The sequence below is a fragment of the Aegilops tauschii genome, chromosome 2, assembly GCF_002575655.3.
Source record: "Aegilops tauschii subsp. strangulata cultivar AL8/78 chromosome 2, Aet v6.0, whole genome shotgun sequence".
Taxonomy (NCBI): domain Eukaryota; kingdom Viridiplantae; phylum Streptophyta; class Magnoliopsida; order Poales; family Poaceae; genus Aegilops; species Aegilops tauschii.
This window is the reverse complement of record NC_053036.3, coordinates 575,764,629-575,777,243: the sequence shown is the minus strand read 5'-3', so window position 1 is coordinate 575,777,243 and position 12,615 is coordinate 575,764,629. Positions and strand designations below refer to the sequence as shown.

General features: G+C 49.1%; 1 protein-coding gene across 4 annotated transcripts; it reads left to right on the top strand.

Moving 5' to 3' along the window:
- The first annotated feature begins 1,665 nt into the window (after positions 1-1,665).
- Positions 1,666-5,866, top strand: LOC109745429 (serine/threonine-protein phosphatase 7 long form homolog). Of its 4 annotated transcripts, XM_020304547.4 has the most exons (7): positions 1,813-2,212; positions 2,882-3,691; positions 4,085-4,153; positions 4,244-4,864; positions 4,952-5,191; positions 5,271-5,491; positions 5,571-5,866. In XM_020304547.4, the coding sequence occupies exons 3-7, from the start codon at positions 4,136-4,138 to the stop codon at positions 5,776-5,778; spliced, it is 1,308 nt and encodes a 435-aa protein (XP_020160136.1). In that variant the 5' UTR covers positions 1,813-2,212; positions 2,882-3,691; positions 4,085-4,135; the 3' UTR covers positions 5,779-5,866. The 4 variants fall into 4 exon arrangements, with proteins under 4 accessions (XP_073365150.1, XP_020160134.1, XP_020160136.1 ...); XM_073509049.1 differs by having other exon boundaries at positions 1,666-3,691; XM_020304545.4 differs by lacking the exon at positions 2,882-3,691 and having other exon boundaries at positions 1,812-2,212.
- Positions 5,867-12,615: the final 6,749 nt, after the last annotated feature.

The window sequence follows — 12,615 nt, the reverse complement described above, 5'->3', positions numbered from 1 at the left end:
GACGCGGGGTTGCCAACACAGGGCAGCGCTCCAAAGCAACGACACAATTTGGTCGGCGGAGCTGGGGCGACGACGCCGGGGCGCCGAGGCTATGAGCGCGGCCCGGTCTAAGTCAATTGCACTCGATGAGGTAAAGCTCTGTCAGCGTTGCCGAAATCCCCGAGGCAACCGGAAATGTCGGTATAGCCATTCGACCAACAAGCTGCTAGCCGAAGTTGGTTCACCTCTGCACATAAAATAGTGCTAGACAAAGGTAATAACAAGTAATAATAATAATATTTTGTAAAAAAATCTACTTAATTAATTTAAGTGAAGTAAATATGGCCTGGGCGTCGAGGTCGGCCCGGGGGCGCGATGGCGTTGTGGCACGGTGATGTCGACGAAGGTCGGCCTGCCCAGGTGACAGGGAGGAGCTGGCCGTACCGACGCTAGGTACAACGTCGGTAGAGTACCGACGCTAGGTACAACGTCGGTAGAGTTTCTCTGCCAAAATAATGTAGTACACGCCAACAGGAAATATTATGTGTATAATAGTGCTAAATGAATAATTTGGAAAAATAAAACCTGAACGCCAGCAGCGACGACTGTAGCAGACCGAAGCAAATGGACGACCCGATTCGTGCCGAACATGTTGCAAAGCCAGTCCTCGATATGCTTAGTAGCACTTTTATTTGTTGTGTGCTTGAGGTCATTACCTCCACGTCATTGCTATGGCAACACCAAGAAAAACATGTGTAGCTCCTATTACGTGGACACAAGCAGTCCTAGTAATACTAGGCGTACTTGCACTTGCACGTGGGAAGTGCATAAAAAGAAGATGATTAGTGAAAAGCATAGATTGCCTTGTAATTAAATAATGAAGGAAAGAGAAACAATGATCGGATCTTCCTGTAACTGCGCTGAGCCGAACTATTGTCGGCATCAGATGCATGTTGTGTACTGTACTGCGTCATCTCCTCGGCTGGATCGCCCGTTGGTCAGATTTGAGTCCGGATCCGATGTATCACCGAGTAGCGGACGCGAATATAGGCAGTACTGCAATCTATATACACACAGCAGCACAAATCGAACAAATAATGGTACAAATAATTTGTATTATATATAATTATTAGGAAGAATAACACCTGAGGATTTATCCGATGATGCCCAGACTGATGGCAGACGAGATGATCATAACTATATCTGGCCATGGGCTGGGCCGGGCCTGAAAAAGCCCACGGCAGAAAACTAAGGCACAGGCCCTCCTAGGCCCTACCATCGGGCCTACTTTTCAAGCCCAAGCCCGACCCATCTGGTAAAAAGCCCTGAAAAGCCCTTAGGCTTAGGGCCGTGGGCCGGGCCTCTTCCTTAAAATGCCAATATGCCAAGCCCAAGCCCGTCCAGGCCCTGCTGGTGGGCTCAAAACTCAGGCCCAAGCCCGGCCCATGGGCAAACCCATCGGGCATAGGCCCTGGATTTTAGGGCCGGGCCTGGGTGGGCCGACAGGGCCGGCCCTGAGATGGCCAGGACTAATCATAACGGTGTCTGGACTGGCCAATCCATGAAACGGCCGATCTTAACAAAAAGAAAGTGCATCAACTAGTAATTTAGGTCAGACCAAATAATGCACGCCATGTAATCTGTGCACCGACTAGTATTAAACTAGTAGTACTACTTAGATGAAGCAATCTTCACGAGGGGAAACGTTTCCCGGTCGCGTACGCTTCGTTCGATCAAAAGCGATCATGCGGCCCACGTGTGGCCTCACCCTCTCGGCCCCACATGCTCCCTCTTCCTTATCCCCATACGCTTCCTCTTCCTTATCCCCTCACGCACCACTCACTTTTCTTGCTTATCCCTTCATGCCCACCATTCATCCCGTGCACCTCTCTCCCCCTGGCCTACCTTCAATCAATAGCTTGCCGGCGATGGAAGATGTGTGTGGCGAGCTGGCGGTCCGGGGCTGCACACATGAAGCCACGGAGGTGCGGGAGCACGACTCTCGGCGAGCGCAGAGGCGCGGCGCCAAAGCTACATCGACAACTTGGTGTTTCCACTTTGCAACCTGATACGACGACGGCGGGGTGGTTTGCTGCAACCAGCGGCCCCTACTACTACGACCGACGAGGTGGTCTGTGCCGTGAAGATGGACGACGGCTGCGGCGATTTTCGTGCTGGAACCCATGACAGCCTCTGCTACAACCGGCCAGCCATTTTGCTGGAACCAGCATCGGTAATTGCTAGAACCAGTGTTTGATTTTGCTGGAAGTAGCTATCTTTTTTGCTACAAATCAACCACACGAGTTCTCCCTGTTTAGTTGTTTCTACTGTATCCAATGTTTTGTTTTGCTGGAAGTAGCCATCTTTTTTGGTACAAATCGACCACACAAATTCTCCGTATTTAGTTGTTTTTTTGCTGCATCCGATGTTTCGTTTTGCTGGAACCTGGTATTTTTTTTGCTGGAACTGGCAACAGATTTTACTGCAGATCCTCAATAGGGTGGCTTTTTTGCTGGAACCGGCAATTGATTTTGCTGGAACTAGCTTTTTTGTTTGCTACAGTCGAACCACTAGAGTCTGGTTGTTGAGTTTATTTGTTGGAACCAGTGCTTATTTTCGCTCGAACTAGCAATCTTTTTTGCTACATTCTTTTTGGTTCTGCTACAATCGAATCACTGAGAGTCTCCTGCTGAGTGATTTTTGTTGGAACCAGTTTCTGTTTTTGCTGGAACAGTAATCTTTTTTTGCTACAACAGGTAAGTTTTTGCTGGATTGTCTAGATGTTTGTTTGCGAACCACTGGCGACGAAGGCATGATTTTTGCTGGAACCTGCGATGTGTTTTGTTGGAACTATGTTTGTTACTGAGTTTTGTTCTTTTTTGCTGACCACCGGTGGGGGAAGCCGGCGACGCAAACCAGATGTGGATGGTTGTCGGAAGTACTGCAATCATGGCACCACGCACCGGAACCAGGGGTTAGAGCTGCAATCGCAATGAGCAGAAGATCAAGCCCCCATCGCATCCGTATTTCAATCCTCGACAGCCGCGCGGCGAGAGGCTGCGGGGCACGCGACGGTGCTGTAACCGACGACGGGAGCTAGGCGTGCTGGTGTGAGATGGGTGGAGGTGAGTGGGAGAGAAAGAGGAGCGCCATGCGTTGACCAAGCGGTGTGGAGGGAGAGGAAGGAGATGGATCTAGGCTGCATCGAACGGTTCCACAAAGAGCAATCAGATGGCTGGGGGCGACCGGCCGAAAGGTTGGGCCGGTGCGCCGGCGCCTAGCGCTGCCCCTTCACGAGAGGAAGAGTTGCCATCCCATCAACGTGGGATTATTTTTGGAATCAGGGAACAATGCCGTGTGGGCCTTCCCTGCGCCCCGCGGCAAATTTGACAATTTTGACCTCAGGACGAAATCAATTCACAGAATGAATTGCCCGTGAAACTATTTCACTCCCCTGACCACCCAGCAGTGCAGCGCCTACGAGGTAGGCGCCACACATGTAATGTGCAGCGCCTAGCCCTTAGGCGCTGCACTGTGACTTAGATGCCAGCCGCCCGCTCCCCCTCCCCCCCACCCCACCCATTCGTTCCAGGAGGAGTTACAGAACAGGTGCGCCAGCGGCTTCCTCCTCTCCCCCTCTCAATCCCCTCTCCCAAATCATTCAGATCCGACGATTTGGTCCGTGCATTTCTTCACCAATCCATCCTAGAAGGTACTCTCCTCTGATCTCCTTCTTTCTATCCATACAAAATATGGTATTTTGAAGATTTGGGAAATTTTTGTTTGATTTGATTAGATTTGAATCTTACATGTATTAGAATTTTGCATGTATTACAATCCTTGTTTGTCTGATTTGTGGAACCCTAGTTTATTTTATTTTATTGAAAAGATATGGTTGGATACATAGATTGACATGTTATTTCTATGGAAAAGTTATTTGTATGAAGTAGGCCTAGTTTAGTTTATTTGTACTGAAATTATACTCGTATTGAGAAGAATGCTTTGGATACATATGCTTTGAATCTTGCATCTAATAGGCCTACTTTAGTTTTTTTGAATTGAAAAGATAATCGTGTTGACAAGAATGCTTTGTTGAAATTGTTAGGATGTTTGGCTTCTCGATGATCATGGGGACAAACAACACCGGTCGTACGCTATGTCGGTGGAGCAGCGGGTAATACTGAAAGTGGCCGGTGTTATGAATTTCGTATTTTTTTCAAACACAAATGCCCAATATGTAATGTTATGATTTGTTTGTTTGTAGGAGCTTGCACCTCTGAAGCTTCGGTCTCACGGGGTCACCCTTGGATGGATGCGCTATGATGAGTGGTACACACCGTATGTAAGGGAGGCAGGACTTCTCCCTTTCATTCAGTTGGTCCGCCGGTCGACGCCACCCAACAATGCTGCAGCACTCACCGCGCTTATTGATCATTGGAGGCCGGAGACACACACTTTTCATCTTTGGACCGGGGAGATGACCGTGACGCTCCAGGATATTGCTATGATCACCGGTTTTCTTATCGATGGGAATCCTTTATGTATGAACACCGATTCTGATGGGTGGCGCGCACAGATGCATGCCCTTATAGGTATGGTTCCTCCGGAGCCTCGGGAACCAGAAGCAGAAGACAAGAAGAAGGAAAGAGTCGCAGTCGGCGCTACTTTCACGTGGATATCATCGAACTTCAGTACTTGCCCTGAGGATGCTAATGAGGACATGGTGAAGACATATGCTCGTGTCTACATGTGGTACGTGATATCCAGGATTATGTTTGCTGATGGCATAGGCAAGAATGCTCCATGGATGTGGCTGAAGGCGTTGACCGTCTTCGATAGCAAATGGAGTTGGGGTTCGGCGACACTGGCTTACTTGTATCGACAGGTATGAAGTTGTTTCCTTTTCACTTCATTGATACATTATCAATGCGCTCTTGCGGCAAATTTGACCATGTTCTCTTTTTATGTGCAGTTGGACGAAGCCTGTTGTAGGCACACTGGAGGTATTGGTGGTTGTCTGCTCGCACTTTCCATATGGAGCTGGGAGCGTTTGCCGGTTGGACGACCGAAGACCGTGAAGTACGAGGATTGGGACGACAAAGACGACCCACTATGGCTCCCCAAGTGGGATGTGTTAAATGAGACGACGGATGATCCCTCGGTCATGTACAAGTTGTACAAGAGCGAGCTGGACGCGATCACGTCTGAGCAGGTGAACCGACATTGCATAAGTGATTATCATGCTTGTATCGTAACTCGATATCAATTTTGCATTCAATTCCATTTTGCAGGTGGAATGGGAGCCGTATGAAAAAGGAGAGAGTTTTGGTAACTCTATGGAGTTCAGGCTGAATCCGATGTGCACTAGGGATAGGGATCTCTGGCATATGCGGTGCCCACTGATATGCAACTGGGCGGTTGAGCTTCACCTGCCACATCGGGTGTTCCGCCAGTTTGGTTTGTTCCAGCCACACCCGCCGGAATGGGAGGACACGGACAAGTTGCTACACGCGTAAGATATAATTAACCTTGAGCACTTAGCAGCTTCTCGACGGTTTCGATGATACTAATATTTTGTTTCTAACTTGCAGGTTGGATAGGAAAAAGCAGCGGAAGATCAAGGATTGGGCCAACCATCACAGGAAGTATGTCGTGCAGTTCGCTCTTAGTGTGGAGCAAGCAAGGGCTGGAAAACGAGCCCAGCTTTGTGAGCACTGCCCGATCGCGTTCAACAACTATCTCACATGGTTTTTTGCAAGTGGGGGCGCCACACTGTACAGTGCAGCGCCTAGCCGCTAGGCGTTGCACGGTACAGTGTGGCGCCCAAAGGCTAGGCGCTGTATAAACACTTAGCGAATTTTTTAGCCCAAACTGGAGGCCTACCTTATGTTGCTCTCTGGATAGCTACAGACTTGTGCAGCGCCTAGATTGGAGGCGCCACACTCTACAGTGCAGCGCCTTGCAGCTAGGCGTTGCACTGTACAGTGTGGCGCCCAAGGGCTAGGTGCTGCACAAACACTTAGCGAAATTTTTGCCCCAAACTGGAGGCCTACCTTCTGTTGCTCTCTGGATAGCTACAGACTTGTGCAGCGCCTAACCTGGAGGCGTCACACTCTACAGTGCAACGCCTGGCATCTGGGTGCTGCACTGTACAGTGTGGCGCCTCCGAGCTAGGCGCCACACATGTCTGTAACTTGCCATACCTTCTGTTGCTATCTGGATAGCTACAGACCTATGCAGCGCCTAGCTTGGAGGCGCCACACTGTACAGTGCAACGCCCGCGTGTTAGGCGTTGCACTTGGACTTAGTGAATTTTTTAGCATATGCAAACATAGTAAGTAGATGTGAAGTAGGATTGATACGTAGCAAGCAAACAACTGTGAAGAGAACATATGCATGAAGTACTTCACGACACATAGTAGTTCATAACACATAGTACTTCACGACACATAGTAGTTCTTACAACCAAATCGAGGAGGAGACATAGTAGTTCACGACACATAGTAGTTCTTACAACCAAATCGAGGAGGAGACATAGTAGTTCACAACCAAATCGAGGAGGAGACATAGTAGTTCATGACACATAGTAGTTCACAACCAAATCGAAGAGGATGACATAGCTCTATTGCGTAGAGCAAGGCCCCTTTCCCTTCTTCTTCTTCCTCTCTTCTTCCTCTTCCTCCTCCTTTTTTCTTATGAGGTGAGCCTCGTTAACCACCCTCTCCATGAATATCTGATTGTCCCTCTCTTCTTTTTCAGCTGCAATTGCCCAAAGCTTCATGGTTCTTTCTTCAAAATCCTTTTGACGCTTCTTCTATGCCTCCTCACACTTCCTCACCAACGCTTGCTCCCTAGCGCGCATCGCATTTGACGCTCTCTGTTTTGCCTTCCTCTCCTTCTCAAGCTCCTCTTCCTTCTTCTTCTTTAGCTTGGCTGCATCCTCCTCTCTAAGCTTCTTCGCAGCCTTCTCCCACCATCCCGCCATCTCATCTTCGCCATCCTCCTTCATCGTTGGTTTGTTGGGTTGGGAAGCCGCCATACCTACAATGAGTGAAACATAATGGTTAGTAAGGACAATAAGAACAAATGGAAGCACATATGAAAAAGAAGAACATATGAGAAACAAGAACATATGATACATTCTAGTTAGTGAGGAACATACGGAAATGGTCCATCTAGGTATCCAAACATTCCTCTATAACGAACTTGCCCTTGTCCATCACCACGGCCAAGTCCACCACCAAGGCCAAGACCATCACCAAGGCCTAGACCATCACCACGGCCATTACCACCACGACGAGCTCTACCACCACCACGGCCTAGACCACCACCACGTCCTCTTGTAAGTCCTAGTTGCCGACCTCTTTGTTGCCTAGATCCTCTTTGGCTAACACTTGGTTGGCTTGGCACTTGTTGGCTACCACTTGGTTGCCTTAGCACTTGTTGGCTACCACTAGGTTGGCTACCACTTGGTTGGCTTGGCACTTGTTGGCTACCACTAGGTTGGCTACCACTTGGTTGGCTCCCTTGTGTAGCTCCTTGTTGGCTTGTGCTTGCATCATTTTTCTTGGACCTTTTCCTTGGTTTCGTACATTTTCTTTTGTTGTGGCCATGACCTTTGCACTCCCCACAACGGGAGCTCTCACGAGGCTCTTCGAATTGGTCGTTGCCCGCTTCGCGGCGGCCACCATGGCCCCATCCGTCCATGTCGCCTCTAAGACGCTTTCTCTTACGTCTACCCCGTTTAACAACATTCAACTCCGGATCCGGCCATAGTTGAACTCCATGATACTCCGGCCATTGTGATTGGTCAAAGTATGGGTGAAATCGGGGAGCCCATGTTTTCTTGACCGTCATGATTGAGAACTCCGACTCCCTCACGGTGCGTGGGTGATTGATGTCCACATTCCTAACGCGACCGGCGGTATAGAAGTGTGAGCATGAGAGATGAAGCAACAATGACCTCCCGCAAGTGCAATCACATTGTGTTAACGACACCTTGAAAGCCCGACCTCTATGTTGCCGGCCATCGTTTGTGGTTCCTCCTGGCTCTTTCACTTCGTACTTCCACTCTTCGTTGTCATATAATATAGCTTCTTCTGAGTCCGCCTTCCGTGATTGAAATACCAACCATTCATCAACTTTGGGTGGGAACTTGTACTTGTACTTTTGTGGGTTCTCACCCGCTATCTGTGCATCGGTTTCCATCGAGTACTTTACAAAGTACGCATTCGTCTTGTCAAATGTGTATTGAACTATTGTCGTCACGGGTAATCCACGTGCACCTTTGAGCACCCTATTGAAGCATTCGGCCATATTGCTTGTCATTTGACCGTATCTCCGGCCATCTTCATCAAAAGCACGTGCCCACTTGTTCCGGTATTGAATGTGCCTATTGAGAAAGTCTTGACCCCCGGGATCAAGTTTTTTGTGTGCGAGCAATTTGTTGTACAAAGTGGCGAAGCGCTTATCGGAGAAAGCGAGACAACAATCTTGAAGATCATCGGCCAACTCCTTAAGGCCACATGCCCTATAGAAGTTTGAACAAAAGTGCCTCATGCACCATCGATGGTGCAACGGAGCATGCCCGGGAATGTCAATCTCCACCGCGTTAAGAATTCCTTGATTCCGATCCGATATCACACAAATTTCCCTTTGAGCGGGTAACACCTTCGTCCTCAAAAGATGCAGAAACCACTCCCAGTTGTCATTGTTTTCCACCTCAACCAAAGCAAATGCCAATGGCAACACCCGGTTATTGGCATCACTTGCTATCGCAACCAACAAGGTGCCCTTATATTGTCCGGTCAAGAACGTGCCATCAATTGCGATGACCGGCCTACAATGTTCGAAAGCCCTCACACATTGCTCGAACGCCCAAAAAGCATAGCCAAATACTCTGACTTTCCTTCCTTCATGAACCGTTGTTTGGTGCCCATGAGGCTCGACCACATGAACCATGCCCGGGTTTGTCGCGGCCATGGCTAACAACAACCTAGGGATTCGGTTGTATGCTTCCTCCCATGTACCATACAACATCTTAAATGCGGCTTGCTTCGCCTTCCATGCCTTGCCGTATTTCACCTTGTAATGAAATATGGCTTTCACAAGATCAATGACATGTTGGACACTCATTGTTGGAAGTGTGGATATTGAGTTGGAGAGCCTGTAAGCGATGAACTCGGGCGTGAGTTGTTTGTGGTCTTGGGACACAATCTTGCCATCCACCCTTTTGCCTTGGCACATGTGAGTTGGCACACAACTCACTACATGCCAAGTTGGACCTCCTTTCCATGGTCTTGCACGCACAATCCACGGACATATTTCATCTTCACATGCACATGCAACCGTGTAGCGCACATTGACGTCCGAGTTCACCACCTTGTGTGGCCGATAATGCGTAACCGAGTAGTTGTCGAGCTACATCTTCAATTCCAACAAGGTGTCGAACTTAGAACCTTTAGCAATCCGGTTCTTGTCGTCTACCAAATCACGGTGAGAGCTTGGCCTAACCCCAAGAGGTACACATTGGCCACCATCTACCACGGCTTCATCCGCGAGACTAACATCCTTGAACAATGTAGTCCGATGATCCCGACCAAATACCTTCTCGAAAGCTTCGGCCTCCTTCACCGTGAACCCCTCCGCATCAACTTGTTCATCGGGGCCATCGTCATCCGAGTCCGATGCATATGCACGGGAAAAAGGGATGGAATGGTCCATTGTCTCTTCCAAATGATATTTGTCGAGATCACCCACATTGTTGTCATGGAGATCAACTTCATTGTCATCGTCCGCATACTCATCATTGTCCTCTTGCAAAGCTTCATCTTGGTTGTTTGTAAACGGGCTCAATGTTGGCCTCACTTCTTGGGTCAAAAGAGGTTCAACAATTTCATCTCGCTTCAAGGGTGGGGGGCTACTAGCAACCAAAGGGGAGGGGTTCCGGTTCAAGTCCAAATGCAAACTTGAATCAACCTTCTTCGTTGCAAATAACTCAAGAGCCTTGTCTAGTGATTCGGTCACCATCTCCTTGTATGCATCCCAACGTTGCTCCGAGTTGACACGCATTGTCTTCCAACGGATGTGCATTCCAAAACCAACATTATGCCTTCCCTCCAACTCAATGATATCACTAGGGTCCATCCAATTCAAATCTTTCCTAACTTGTTGCAAGAGCTCCGCATAGCTAGGACTACTATCAAACACCATGTCAAGCTCATCCGGGTCCGGTTCTATATTGCCTTTCAAAAAGGCGTCTTTGTCCCCATGATGAACAAACACACATGTTCTTCCCATCCCTATAAGCATTCAAAGAACACAAGGTAACATTGCTTCCATGAGTACTAATCCAAGGATAAACACGGAATACAAACCCTAATATATATATATATATATATATATATATATATATATATCAAACAACAACCCTAACCCTAACCTTAACCCTAACCCTAACCATTACCATAACCCTAGCCCTAAACCTAACTCTAGCACCAACATAAGAACACCCATAAGAATAACCCTAGCATACTAACAAAGCCTAATCATAGAAATTGGCAAACAAACATCTCACATCTCCATGCAAATCTCTAGATCCAAACAAAACTAGGGTTTCCCCAAACTAGCAACAAATGAGCAATGGGAGAACTTTACTTGGATCAAAACAAGGGGATCGGAGAATATTACCTTGAGGGAGGGTTTGACTTCGAAATCCACGGACAAATTCTTCAAATTTGCAAGATTTGGGAGAGGATTTGAGAGGGGGAGAGAGTGGGAGAGGGGCCAAAGCTCGGGGAGGGAGTGGGAGAGTGTGTGGTGTGGGGGGGTGGGGGAGGGGGGCCAGCAAAGTGGCTGGATAAGTCACAGTGTAGCGCCTAGCCGCTAGGCGCTGCACATTCCATGTGTGGCGCCCAGCGTCTAGGCGCTGCACATTCCATGTGTGGCGCCTAGCTCGGAGGCGCTGCACTGCTAGGTGCGGGCCCAGGGGCTGCCACGGTGGACAGGAGTGCAACGCCGCCGCGCTAGGCGCTGCACTGTAGGGTGTGGCGCCGACGTGGCGGGCGCTACACAAAAGGGTCAGGGGAGTGAAATAGTTTCGCACTCAGTTCATTCTATGAAATGATTTCGTCCCGAGGTCAAAATTGTCAAATTTGCCGCGCCACGCGCCCCGCACCCCTGATTTCGTTAGGGCTTTGGCTGTGCCTTTTGTCGTCTGTACACGTGCTCCAGCCAGTTGGGTTGCTGTGTTACGCCGTCGTATACCCAGTATATGTATACATGGAATTGATTTGGACGAAGTGTCTTCGGACAGGCGCACACTGCTAATCTTAATATTTGCCTTCGGGTCTTACTGCGTCGATCTAGAATACACATGCGAATAACACAGTCCAACCGAAGATAATTTACCAGGGAATTAATATACGAGGAACATATCTAATTGAAAAGATATCACCTGATCATCCCATCGATCCACGACGATCACCCAGCAGGCTCTCAACGAGAGCACCAATGTCGGTTCAATATCCGGTGTATCTCGTAGTAGGGGTCCTAAGTTAGGCGTCTTGGAGCGATGGTAACATGGACACGGGGTTTTACCCAGCTTCGGGCTCTCTCAAAGAGATAATACCTTACATGCTGCTTTTGATTGTATTCATATGGGTGTAGTACATAGTACATGTATCTACCACGAGATTGTAGTAATGAATATGAGATTGTCTATTGACTAGCCTGGCATCGGTTTATATAACACACCGGAGGCCTAGGGTTTTAGGAGAGTCCTTGGCTTGGGCGCCAAGTCTTGTGGAATTCTTCTTGTATGCGGTATGGGTTGTCCGAACTGGCCCAATAGTGAACCGCCATGGGGGTCGTCGGCCCGATCCAGCTGGTCGGGAGACGACGTGGTGAGTACCCCCTAGTCCAGGACACCGTCAGCGACCACGGTAGGCCGTTGCTTATAGTTGTAGAAAAATGTGCGACCGGTTCTAGCTCTTTGTCACCGGCGGGGTCTTGGTCTTCAACTCCGGTGTCGCCCTAGGTTGCAGCATACGTCGTTTCCGGTTGTAGCTCCCGCCGTGGACGCTTCTAGCTTGCGGCACCCCCACGGTCCCGCTTCTGGTCTTCAAGCTCCGACAAAAATGTCACCCGTGGCCGCCATGGTCGGTCGCAGCAAAATCCATGGCCGTTTGTAGCACCATTGACGCCGGTTCTAGCAAAAAACTCATTGCACCAAAAATCGCCACCTCGTTGTAGCACCGAGTTCCAACCGGTTCCAGCATCCCCTCGCCATGATTCCAGCATTTTGCCACCGTGGTTGCAGCAAACGTCGGCGTGGTCACCATCGGGAGTTGCGGATTCCAGCATCTCCCGCCCATGGTTCCAACGTCTGCACCATGGATCTAGTATCCCCACTCCACGGTTGCAGCACTGCTGTTCCCGTGTGGTTACCATGGAAGCTCGGACACTACTCATGGTCGCGGGAATTGCCAGATGCAGTTCTAGCATCTGGGCATGGCAGTGCCAGCATGTTAGGTGCATGGTTGCAGCACGTGGCCCGTGCGAAGATGCAGTTGTGAATGGCCCTTGGCGTCAATGGTGGAGAAGGAGGGGAAAAGGGGAAAGGCTTGCCAAGGAGGT